We start from the raw sequence: 12,500 nt of genomic DNA, 5'->3' as shown, positions 1-12,500 counted from the left end.
AGCCGCCGTGGTTACATCATGATACTTAATTGTAGTTTTCATGTTGTGATGATCTTTGATGGGTGGGTGCTTCAAGTGCATGGTGATGTGAAGCGATGGTGTGGTAGCCTAGATAGTGTTAAGTGCTTGCATGCCTTCTCGCTTGCAGCTTCCACCCCTGGCTAGCCCAGTGCGAAAAAGGGAGCAGCTTCTGCATAAGTCTCCCCTGCCAGGTCACAGCCTCTCCATCATTAAGACTTCTGCAGTGCCTCCTCGTGGCCACCCATGGGTAACTGGGTACCTTGCGGTCCCAGGCTAAATCTGTGGGGGATCTCGGAGCAGCAGGAGGCCCCAGAGGTACGGAGTTATGGCCCACCGGCGTGTGGACACGCTCTGGCTTCGTACCAACTCCTGCCCCCTAGCCACCCTGGGGTAATGGGGCGGCTCGGGGGAGGTGGGCCTTGCCAGTCCTCCTCCCCCCAGAATGACCCTCTGGCAACGTCTCGCGTAAATGGAAATGCTGGGGGGAGGGGTGTTGTCCCTCCCACCCAGCAAGTAAGGCGGGCTGTGGGTCCCGCTGGGAGGGCAAATGTCGGGGTGCAGGATTGGAACGTGAGTTACTCGTCCCGCCTGCGCCCCGGCAGGCGCCAACCCACCATGAAGCTTCTGGGGGAAAGCCCTCGGGAACCCCACAGGTGGATAGGCAGTCCCACAGCCTACCGACCCCCTTTATCTGGGGCTGTGTTGGCAGGGGCGGCAGAGGTGGCGTGCACCCGGAGTGACCACCCGAGGCTTAACCTCAGGCGTGCTTTCCGGGTAGGCGCTTGGAACATCTGGTCCTTGCGGCAGGATGAGCGGTTACCTTTGCTATCGCGGGAATTGAAGCGACTGGGAGTTGAGGTGGCTGCCCTCTCAGAGGTGAGAAGACCTGGTAGCGGCACGATCAGTGTGGTTGGTTACACCTACTACTGGTCGGGCCGCAGCGATGGTCACCACCTCCAGGGTGTAGCCATAGCCATCTCCAGTCGACTTCAGCCTGCGGTAGTCGAGGTGACACCGGTTGATGAGCGTATCATGGCATTGAGACTGAAGCATGTTTTTTGGCTTCTTGTCTCTTATTGCTGTATACGCTCCTACCGATGTACATAAAACCGATGTGAAAGAGGCGTTCTACGCCAAACTCGCATCTGTGGCAGACGATTGCCCCCGGCGAGACATTCGCATTGTTCTGGGCGACTTCAATGCGGTATCCGGCTGTGACCGAGCTGGCTACGAGATGTCTGTCGGCCCCATGGCTCGGGAGCTGATCCCAGCAGCGAGAATAGCCTCCTTCTCCGGGACTTTGCTAGGTCCCAGAAAATGAGGATCTCTGGCTCCTGGTACCAGCGCTCCAACTCGCATCGCTAGACTTGGTACAGCGATACGAGTAATGTGGCCAAGGAGATCGACCACATTTTTGTCAGCACGCGATGGAGGATCCTCCAGAACTGCAGGGTTTACCGGAGTGCTGAGTTCTGTGGCACCGACCATAGGCTGCTTGTGGCTACCCTGCGGGTCCACTTCAAAACTCCCTGTCCCTCCAGTGGCCACCCTAAGGTGTTTCACTTGGACAGACTAAGGGAGGGGGAGTGTGCCCGTGGGTTCGCCACGGCAGTCTCTGACCGATTCTCAGAAACCAGCAACCTGACGGATCCAGTTGCTCTGTGGGAGTCCTTCAAGCGCGTAACACTCGAAGCAGCTCAGGAGTCCATTGGCGTACGCCCAAGGACAAGGCAGAATACCATATCCCTGGAGACATTAGAGGCCACTGAAGCGTGTCGCAAGGCTCGGCTGAATGGGAATCAAGTCTTGCGTCGTTCCATGGTGCGTAGGGCTCGGACACTGCTGAGAAGGGACAAGGAACAGTTCATCAGGAATCTTGCTGAGGAGGTCGAAGGCCATTTCTTGGTAAATGACCTTCGCCCTGCCTACCAAGCCCTGAGAAAACTGAACCCTAAGCCCTCCTCACAGATGACTGCAGTCCGATCACGGATGGACGGATCATCTCAGATCATGTTGGGGTTCGTGAACGTTGGGCTGAGTATTTTGAACAGTTGTACCAGGTGGACCCTCCAACAGTTAACTTGGATGCAAGCGATGTCTCAGTGCCTGTGCCGGACCCACCCATCAGCGAGGAACCTCCTACCCTAACAGAGGTTAGGCTGGCGATTTCCAAGCTGAAGAGTGGGAAAGCTGCAGGCATATGTGATATCCCTGCTGAATTGCTAAAGGCTGGGGGTGAACCTATGGCTCGGGCCTGCATACAGTCCTGACTGCCATTTGGCAGTCTGGTACCATTCCCCCTGACCTGCTGAAGGGCGTGGTCATCCCTCTCTGGAAGGGGAAAGGGGATCGATGGGACTGTAGCAACTACCGTGGCATTACACTGCTCAGCATACCAGGCAAGGTTCTCGCTCACATTCTTCTGAAACGGATCCGCAACCACCTACTGAGGCCCAGAGACGGAGCAGTCTGGATTTACTCCTGGCAAGTCCACAATAGATCGTATACTAGCACTTCGAGTAATTGTGGAACGCCGTCGTGAGTTTGGTCGTGGGTTGCTTGCAGCCTACATCGACCTCAAGAAGGCGTTTGACTCGGTGCATCGGGAATCGCTATGGGAGATCCTGAGGCTCAGGGGAATTCCGACACAGATTATTGGCCTGATAGCAAGCCTCTATACTGGTACTGAAAGTGCTGTAAAGTGTGGTGGGGGTATGTCGAACTTCTTCCCTGTTAATTCAGGGGTGAGGCAAGGCTGTGTCCTTGCACCCACACTTTTCAACACTTGTATGGACTGGATAATGGGCAGAGCTACTAGCCAAAGTCAGTGCGGAGCAACACTAGGCAATATTAAGGTCTCGGACCTTGACTTTGCCGACGATGTTGCTGTAAAGTCTTTCTATGTGCTAATTCCCAGCAAAAATCACGTTTTCATGATATGTGTCAGGAATTTTTATTTACATTAGTTTATATATATAATATATATATATATATATATATATATATATATAAACTAATGTAAATAAAAATTCCTGACACATATCATGAAAACGTGATTTTTGCTGGGAATTAGCACATAGAAAGACTTTACAGCAACATCGTCGGCAAAGTCAAGGTCCGAGACCTTAATATTGCCTAGTGTTGCTCCGCACTGACTTTGGCTAGTAGCTCTGCCCATTATCCAGTCCATACAAGTGTTAAAAAGTGTGGGTGCAAGGACACAGCCTTGCCTCACCCCTGAATTAACAGGGAAGAAGTTCGACATACCCCCACCACACTTTACAGCACTTTCAGTACCAGTATAGAGGCTTGCTATCAGGCCAATAATCTGTGTCGGAATTCCCCTGAGCCTCAGGATCTCCCATAGCGATTCCCGATGCACCGAGTCAAACGCCTTCTTGAGGTCGATGTAGGCTGCAAGCAACCCACGACCAAACTCACGACGGCGTTCCACAATTACTCGAAGTGCTAGTATACGATCTATTGTGGACTTGCCAGGAGTAAATCCAGACTGCTCCGGTCTCTGGTGCCTCAGTAGGTGGTTGCGGATCCGTTTCAGAAGAATGTGAGCGAGAACCTTGCCTGGTATGCTGAGCAGTGTAATGCCACGGTAGTTGCTACAGTCCCATCGATCCCCTTTCCCCTTCCAGAGAGGGATGACCACGCCCTTCAGCAGGTCAGGGGGAATGGTACCAGACTGCCAAATGGCAGTCAGGACTGTATGCAGGCCCCGAGCCATAGGTTCACCCCAGCCTTTAGCAATTCAGCAGGGATATCACATATGCCTGCAGCTTTCCCACTCTTCAGCTTGGAAATCGCCAGCCTAACCTCTGTTAGGGTAGGAGGTTCCTCGCTGATGGGTGGGTCCGGCACAGGCACTGAGACATCGCTTGCATCCAAGTTAACTGTTGGAGGGTCCACCTGGTACAACTGTTCAAAATACTCAGCCCAACGTTCACGAACCCCAACATGATCTGAGATGATCCGTCCATCCGCTGATCGGACTGCAGTCATCTGTGAGGAGGGCTTAGGGTTCAGTTTTCTCAGGGCTTGGTAGGCAGGGCGAAGGTCATTTACCAAGAAATGGCCTTCGACCTCCTCAGCAAGATTCCTGATGAACTGTTCCTTGTCCCTTCTCAGCAGTGTCCGAGCCCTACGCACCATGGAACGACGCAAGACTTGATTCCCATTCAGCCGAGCCTTGCGACACGCTTCAGTGGCCTCTAATGTCTCCAGGGATATGGTATTCTGCCTTGTCCTTGGGCGTACGCCAATGGACTCCTGAGCTGCTTCGAGTGTTACGCGCTTGAAGGACTCCCACAGAGCAACTGGATCCGTCAGGTTGCTGGTTTCTGAGAATCGGTCAGAGACTGCCGTGGCGAACCCACGGGCACACTCCTCCTCCCTTAGTCTGTCCAAGTGAAACACCTTAGGTTGGCCACTGGAGGGACGGGGAGTTTTGAAGTGGACCCGCAGGGTAGCCACAAGCAGCCTATGGTCGGTGCCACAGAACTCAGCACTCCGGTAAACCCTGCAGTTCTGGAGGATCCTCCATCGCGTGCTGACAAGAATGTGGTCGATCTCCTTGGCCACATTACTCGTATCGCTGTACCAAGTCTAGCGATGCGAGTTGGAGCGCTGGTACCAGGAGCCAGAGATCCTCATTTTCTGGGACCTAGCAAAGTCCCGGAGAAGGAGGCTATTCTCGCTGCTGGGATCAGCTCCCGAGCCCTGGGGGCCGACAGACATCTCGTAGCCAGCTCGGTCACAGCCGGATACCGCATTGAAGTCGCCCAGAACAATGCGAATGTCTCGCCGGGGGCAATCGTCTGCCACAGATGCGAGTTTGGCGTAGAACGCCTCTTTCACATCGGTTTTATGTACATCGGTAGGAGCGTATACAGCAATAAGAGACAAGAAGCCAAAAGCATGCTTCAGTCTCAATGCCATGATACGCTCATCAACCGGTGTCACCTCGACTACCGCAGGCTGAAGTCGACTGGAGATGGCTATGGCTACACCCTGGAGGTGGTGACCATCGCTGCGGCCCGACCAGTAGTAGGTGTAACCAACCACACTGATCGTGCCGCTACCAGGTCTTCTCACCTCTGAGAGGGCAGCCACCTCAACTCCCAGTCGCTTCAATTCCCGCGATAGCAGAGGTAACCGCTCATCCTGCCGCAAGGACCAGATGTTCCAAGCGCCTACCCGGAAAGCACGCCTGAGGTTAAGCCTCGGGTGGTCACTCCGGGTGCACGCCACCTCTGCCGCCCCTGCCAACACAGCCCCAGATAAAGGGGGTCGGTAGGCTGTGGGACTGCCTATCCACCTGTGGGGGTTCCCGAGGGCTTTCCCCCAGAAGCTTCATGGTGGGTTGGCGCCTGCCGGGGCGCAGGCGGGACGAGTAACTCACGTTCCAATCCTGCACCCCGACATTTGCCCTCCCAGCGGGACCCACAGCCCGCCTTACTTGCTGGGTGGGAGGGACAACACCCCTCCCCCCAGCATTTCCATTTACGCGAGACGTTGCCAGAGGGTCATTCTGGGGGGAGGAGGACTGGCAAGGCCCACCTCCCCCGAGCCGCCCCCATTACCCCAGGGTGGCTAGGGGGCAGGAGTTGGTACGAAGCCAGAGCGTGTCCACACGCCGGTGGGCCATAACTCCGTACCTCTGGGGCCTCCTGCTGCTCCGAGATCCCCCACAGATTTAGCCTGGGACCGCAAGGTACCCAGTTACCCATGGGTGGCCACGAGGAGGCACTGCAGAAGTCTTAATGATGGAGAGGCTGTGACCTGGCAGGGGAGACTTATGCAGAAGCTGCTCCCTTTTTCGCACTGGGCTAGCCAGGGGTGGAAGCTGCAAGCGAGAAGGCATGCAAGCACTTAACACTATCTAGGCTACCACACCATCGCTTCACATCACCATGCACTTGAAGCACCCACCCATCAAAGATCATCACAACATGAAAACTACAATTAAGTATCATGATGTAACCACGGCGGCTCAAACATGAACCTACCGTTAAAAAAAAAGTATATATATACATATAATGTAATGAGTGTATGTATATATGTATATACATATATATATATATATATATATATATATATATATATATATATATATATATATATATATATATATATATATAACCCAGCTCGTGCGTATATCTACTCAGGCAGAACAATATCCACACCTTGGTATGGTGACATTACAGCGGCTTGAACTATATACAAAGGAAAAGGGGGAACTAGACACCAAATCGCCTTTTGATAACGTTGATTTCGCACCTAAAAGACATCTCATGAACCAGGTAAAGGAATAACTGATAGTTAAGTCCGATATGCGAAGCTTAGCTTCGCCTGGGCTATACCCATGAGGGGAGCCCGGCCTGTGTCGACTAATGCCGAGTCGCTCACGTGTGTCAGCTGGTGCTGACTCGGCTGAACCTAGTGCTTACCCGCCGTGGTGCCCAGCCACAGTAGTAACCTCCAGGCAACAATTGCAACTCCTCGCGTCTGGCCTTTAACCGCCGACCCCATCAATGATCGGGTACTGTAGTTCTATCTGAACCTTACAAGTAGCTAACCCACCACCATACTCAATGTTAGCGCTCCTGCGTTCGATACCAAGGAAAACTTTAACGAACCGTCGTTACAGTGTATACGAACAATACTTTCCTTTCCTGTTTTTTATGATTTTTTTCGTATTGTAAAAAGCAAGGACAAGTTGGTTCTTCTCGGTGATTTCAACGGTAGGGTTGGTAGGGAGTAGATCTGAAGTAACCAACACCGTCATAAGGCAAAACCTTTAACCCTCTGGTCTCGTGCCCATTGATATCGTAGAGGTCCGCACTCCATGACTAACTACTCATCAGATCTACCACGTCATTCAGACTTCTTACCAGAGTATTCACAACGTAGCAAGCAACACCACACAAAGTTAACTATCTTGAACGGTCTAGCACCATATGGCCTTTGATGCCTAGCACATTTATTTGTTTAAACCATTAACAATCTTGAACGGTAAACAATTTGCTGAGGAATTCCTGCTAAGCCTCGATATGACGCAGTCCCCCTCGTACATCACTGAGGTCAAACCCAAAAAGCATCCTAAGCGTCTCCGAAACCAAACTCCTAACTACGAAGAGCCTAGATTGCTTCGACGATGAGACTCGCTCTCACTGAGGGCAAAGCCTCGCCCTAAACAAGTTAAGAACCACTGGCTCCATCCACAGAAAGTTTCTGTTCAGGGAAGTTAAAAGTGAAGTCAAGAAGGATTGATTCACCTCTGAGACCGCAGCACTTCCAATTCTTGAAAGCACCTACAGGACTCAAAATAATAATAATAATAATAATAATAATAATAATAATAATAATAATAATAATAATAATAACAATAATAATGATGATGATGAATAACTAACAAATAAATGATAATATTTTTTTCGCCTCAGGTCATGTGCCACTTTGCGCTGACGGCGGTTCCGCTCTGAACAGCCGCGAACATATGAAGAATTTTGTGAAATTTGTATTTCCATTCAGGTTTGCATTGAAATATTTTGCGAACAACAAATATCAATTCGATTACTGGATCTATTCGTTCGATGGGTAGATACTGACACATATTTATATAAATTACACACACACACACACACACACTTGTGTGTGAGTATGTGTGTGCGTGTGTGTGTGTGTGAGAGAGAGAGAAAGACACACTTGTCTCCCCCCCCTCTCTCTCTCTCTCTCTCTCTTAATATATATATATATATATATATATATATATATATATATATATATATATATATATATATATATATATATATATATATATATATATATATATATATATATATATATATATATATATATATATATGCTGATCAATTATAATTAACGTGATTTTACACCCAAACATAACAATCTTCAGTTTTCTTGGCATGCAAATAACCTCAACTGTTAAAACACCTCAGCGGCACACAGCTGCTCGGACATCACATTTCGTGAATAGGAATAAACTGAATGTTGATTAGCAGCCCATTGATGAAATTGAAGGTCCTGACGCATTGGTAACGCAGGGGGTGTTGGGGGGGAAGGGGAAGGGGGAGGGGAGGAGGCGTAGGAGAGAGGATGGGGGAAGGCAGGTAGGGAGAGGTGGGGAAGGGGGGAGGGGGAAGTTGATGGGGAGGGGGAATGGGGTCGGAAAGTTTCAGACTCGCTAGTTTCCTTTCAGCGAGCGCCGAGGTATGAGCGGCGACTGAATGAGTGAAGATGGAATAGTTTAATCTCTCTTACACGCATTTAAGGCTGTGCGATCGCTGTGATCTAGAAACAGACAGGTTTGTGTTTTGTGGTTTATAAGTGACAACGAATGATGATTGTGCTACAAAATACGAGAAAGAAAACGTGGAAAAGGTGATTATATATATAAAAAAAAAAGCATAATTCTTATTCTTCTTGGAGATGTAAAGGGACAGCGAGAGTGTGTTAACAGTGTTATGAACCTAATTTTCTTAGGAAAAAAGTGCAATTGCTTCGCTCTCCCGCAGAGAAAATCCACCTGTTAAAAAAAAGACAATGTCAGTGATCGAGTACCGAAAAGCAACTATATAACATGAATAAATCATATCATAAACGCGTTAACCCAGAAATATAAAAACTTGTATTCAGCTTTAATAAACAACCATGCATCCAGAGATTAAACACCATTCTTAGCATAAATATCGCTACGAAGTCCAGAAAAACAGAAGAAAAAACAGTTACGCGAACCACCGCCTGTTTACGGTGGAGACATACGGTATCATCCCCCCCCCCCTCCTTCCCTACCGTTTACCGTTACAAGTTCTCGCCTATTAACGGGAGTCCGCCTCGCATCTCATTCTACTGTCACTTTCATATCGCCGCCGCCTTTTTTGCCTTGGACCTCACTCTTATAAACTGGGCTGAACGTAATGATAATGTAATCAACCTCAAACGTAAAGCACTCTATTGAACCGGAAGTTATGGCAGCTAGCGGGACCATTAAAGCGTTCAGAGCCGAGTGCGTAAGGATTTCCGGGGATTAGGCAGTTATTATGAATATCAAGGCAGTTCGGAAAGAGTGACGGGTGCGATGTGAAAGAGAAAAAAGGAAATAATTCGAACGGGGAGAAAAGGAGAAAACCCTATACAACATTGAAATTTTTCGGGGAGGAAAGCCTGTTCAATTCGATTACTAAAACACAGGAAATGAGAACACTGAATCAAGCTGAGGAAAAATACCAACGTATAACAAACATCTATACAAATATATCTAAACACTGAAAAAGAAAATCGCTAAGACATGGCGCCCTGGAGAAGAGTCTCATTGCTGTTAACCTGCGCGGTCTTCGTTTTTCTGATGTTCAACCTGCCTTCCCGCCAATCAGGAGTCGTCAGGGAGGAAGTGGGCGTGGCCAGGTCTGCACCCCGACAGAAAACCTCGACACACTTCGAGGCGCCAAAAACTCCCGAGGGTGTAACGGGTGTCGCTCCACCGCCCCCAGGAGTTGGAGGTATACCTGCGTATCCTGAAGGAGGGAGTAAGCAAGAGCAGGAAAAGAAGAAGGGGAAGAGAAGGAAAGACGAAGAAAAGCCACTGAAAGTGCTCAATGGCCTCCTTGGGCTTCCGCTCTTGAAGGATTACGTGAAAAATCTCAAGGAAGGATTGGATGAGTTATTCTACACTATTAAGCCCGCCAGCCTTGGTGAGTATAAATATACACAATGAAAAGCACATGTACACGCACACGCGCCCGCACACATGCACATGCACATGCACATACACACATGCACATGCACACATGCACATGCACACAGACACATACACATACACACACACACACACACACACACACACACACACACACACACACACACACACACACACACACACACACACACACACACACACACACACTGTAGCACTTACATCAGCACTCTCCCTGACTTTAGTTTCGATCCTCCAGGTGTCCCAGAGCTCGAGGTCAAAACGCTAAGCAAGGTCAACGAAAGCAGGTTCATAGAGGAGGAGATAGTGACGGATGTGGTGACCCGTGGTGACCCAGAAACAGGTCATTCGGAGCAACAGCGAAGGACATACACGCTGCCGGGATGCGGGTGTGTGAGGGAGGCGGCCGAGAGGGTCGCTCCTGGTCATGTCATTCTGCGCAGGTCTGGTCACACTGTCCTTCAAGTTTAACATCGTCGTTCTAATTGCTTTTTTATTTATTTTTTCTTTTGCTACTTTTTTCTTCTCTTTGTCTCCGTAAAAACCGTAAGTTTTTTTTATCTTTTTTTTTGTCCTTCCATCGCCTTGCCACTTGTTAATATCACATCTTCCTATTCTTAATTGTATCGCAATCTGCCTTTCTTCTAATCAGTCTTATTATCAACAGAATAAAAAAAAATGATAATACATTATGAGATGAACGATGTATATCAATTTAATTTAGCCCTTTTTGTTATTTGCCAACCTTCTCAACACAGACTCGAGGAGGACCGTTTGCTGGTGCGTCGTGTGCCGAGGGTTAGCACCTGCAACCAGTTTGCAACCGCGAGGGGCCCCGGGCAGAAGGTAAGGGGTTCTGTGCCTGAACGATAGAGTCGAGTAGCAATTATATACGTAAACGTATACATATATATACCTACCTACATTCATTCATTCATTCATTCATATATACATACATAGATACACAAACACACACACACACACACACACACACACACACACACACACACACACACACACACACACACGCACACACACGCACGCACGCACGCACGCACGCACGCACGCACGCACGCACGCACGCACACACACACACACACACACACACACACACACACACACACACACACACACACACACACACACACACACACACACACACACACACACACACAGGAACACTATAACCGAAGGTATAATTGTGATATGATTGTGCTAAATAAAATACCAGAAAAATGCTGTTGATGATAACAAGCGACATAATAACAAGAACACACATTTCATAATAAAAATCAACAATGACCATCAACATGCAGGAAATTACATTTAAGAAATAGGAAAATAATGAAATTAGTAATGATAATAATAATAATGTTAATAGTAATGATGATAATGATACTAGTGATAATGATGATAATAATAATAATAATGATAATAACAATATTAATAATACTAACAATAATGATGATGTTGATAATAATGATAATAGTAATAATAATAATAATTATTATTATAGTAATGAAAAAGTGACTGCTCGGGATAAGTTTACACTCATGATCCCTTGCACAGGTGGTGACGTACAGCTACTATGGCAACGCCTCCGACCATCGCGTGTATGACAGATATTTCTCGGAGATTCCCAGGCGGGCCAAGGAGGTTGCTCAGCGATATCCAGGTGAGTATGTTTATAGAGGAATTATATTGGTATGCATGTAAATATCTAGGTGTATCTACACATATGTATTTTATCATTATTATTTTTTTTGTGTGTGTCAGTTTGTCTGCCCGTATGTATGTATGCATACACATACACACCAACGCGCGCATACATTGCCTAATAACAATTAAAAAATAATAATTAACGAAATGCAACTCCCATTTCCAATAGCAAATAATTATAAGAATGACACCTATGCTACAAAAAAAATAAATAAATAAATAAATAAATAATAATAATAACGACAATCAGCCATGAAAAAAGAGCAATGCAGTGCGCGCGTCTCTTCAGGTTGGGTGATGCGCGTGTACTACAAGCTCGAGCCGGGAGATGGGCGTGGGCGGAGCGAGCTATGCGCCGCCCACTGCGCCTTCCCACACCTTGACCTGTGCGACGTGAATGACCTGCCTCCACCCTGGGGGGATCTCCAGGCCTCGCAGCAGGTCAGGGAGAAAGACACCTTTTTAATCATTTTTATTTTATTTTATTATTCATTTATTTATTTATCTAGTTTATTTATTTATTTATTTTTGATGTTTGATTGTGCACTTGAAATAATTGGTTCACTGTGCAATATTAATTCTGAATTCGTGTAAATTTTAAAATTAATCTACCTTTTATTTTTTTTTAATATTTTTTTTCTTTTATATCGCTTTACTTTCTTTTTTTTCTTTTTCATCTCCTTACTTTTTTTCTTTTTCATCACTCTACCTTTTTTTTTACTTCTGTACTTCTTATCCCTTTTCTCTCGACTTATCATCAATTTTTTTTTCTCTCTCTCCTTACGAACATCTCCAGGTAGGAACATTATGGCGGTTCGTGACCTTCGCTGACCCGCTGGTCGACGTGGTCTTGTCACGTGACCTGGACTCGTACATCCTGCCGCGGGAGGAGGGGGCCGTGAGGGAGTGGCTGGCCTCCCCCCTCCCCTTCCACATCATGAGGGACCACCCATCGCACAATGGATATGTGCTTGCGGGTGAGAGAGGGAAGGGAGGAAGAGGAGGAAAAGAG

General features: G+C 47.7%; 1 protein-coding gene across 1 annotated transcript in view; it reads left to right on the top strand.

Annotated features, from left to right (window-relative positions):
* Positions 1–9,167: 9,167 nt before the first annotated feature.
* Positions 9,168–12,500, top strand: part of LOC119580590 — a 5,205-nt gene continuing 1,872 nt past the window's right edge. The window contains exons 1-6 of the mRNA XM_037928703.1: positions 9,168–9,746; positions 10,008–10,212; positions 10,528–10,615; positions 11,339–11,444; positions 11,778–11,929; positions 12,285–12,465. Of these exons, the coding sequence (XP_037784631.1) occupies positions 9,344–9,746; positions 10,008–10,212; positions 10,528–10,615; positions 11,339–11,444; positions 11,778–11,929; positions 12,285–12,465 (1,135 nt within the window). The 5' untranslated portion in view covers positions 9,168–9,343. The remainder of the gene's footprint in view (positions 9,747–10,007; positions 10,213–10,527; positions 10,616–11,338; positions 11,445–11,777; positions 11,930–12,284; positions 12,466–12,500) is intronic.

The sequence above is a fragment of the Penaeus monodon genome, chromosome 2, assembly GCF_015228065.2.
Source record: "Penaeus monodon isolate SGIC_2016 chromosome 2, NSTDA_Pmon_1, whole genome shotgun sequence".
Classification (NCBI taxonomy): domain Eukaryota; kingdom Metazoa; phylum Arthropoda; class Malacostraca; order Decapoda; family Penaeidae; genus Penaeus; species Penaeus monodon.
Note: the sequence above shows the minus strand (reverse complement) of the source record. Positions and strands in the feature narration are given on the sequence as shown.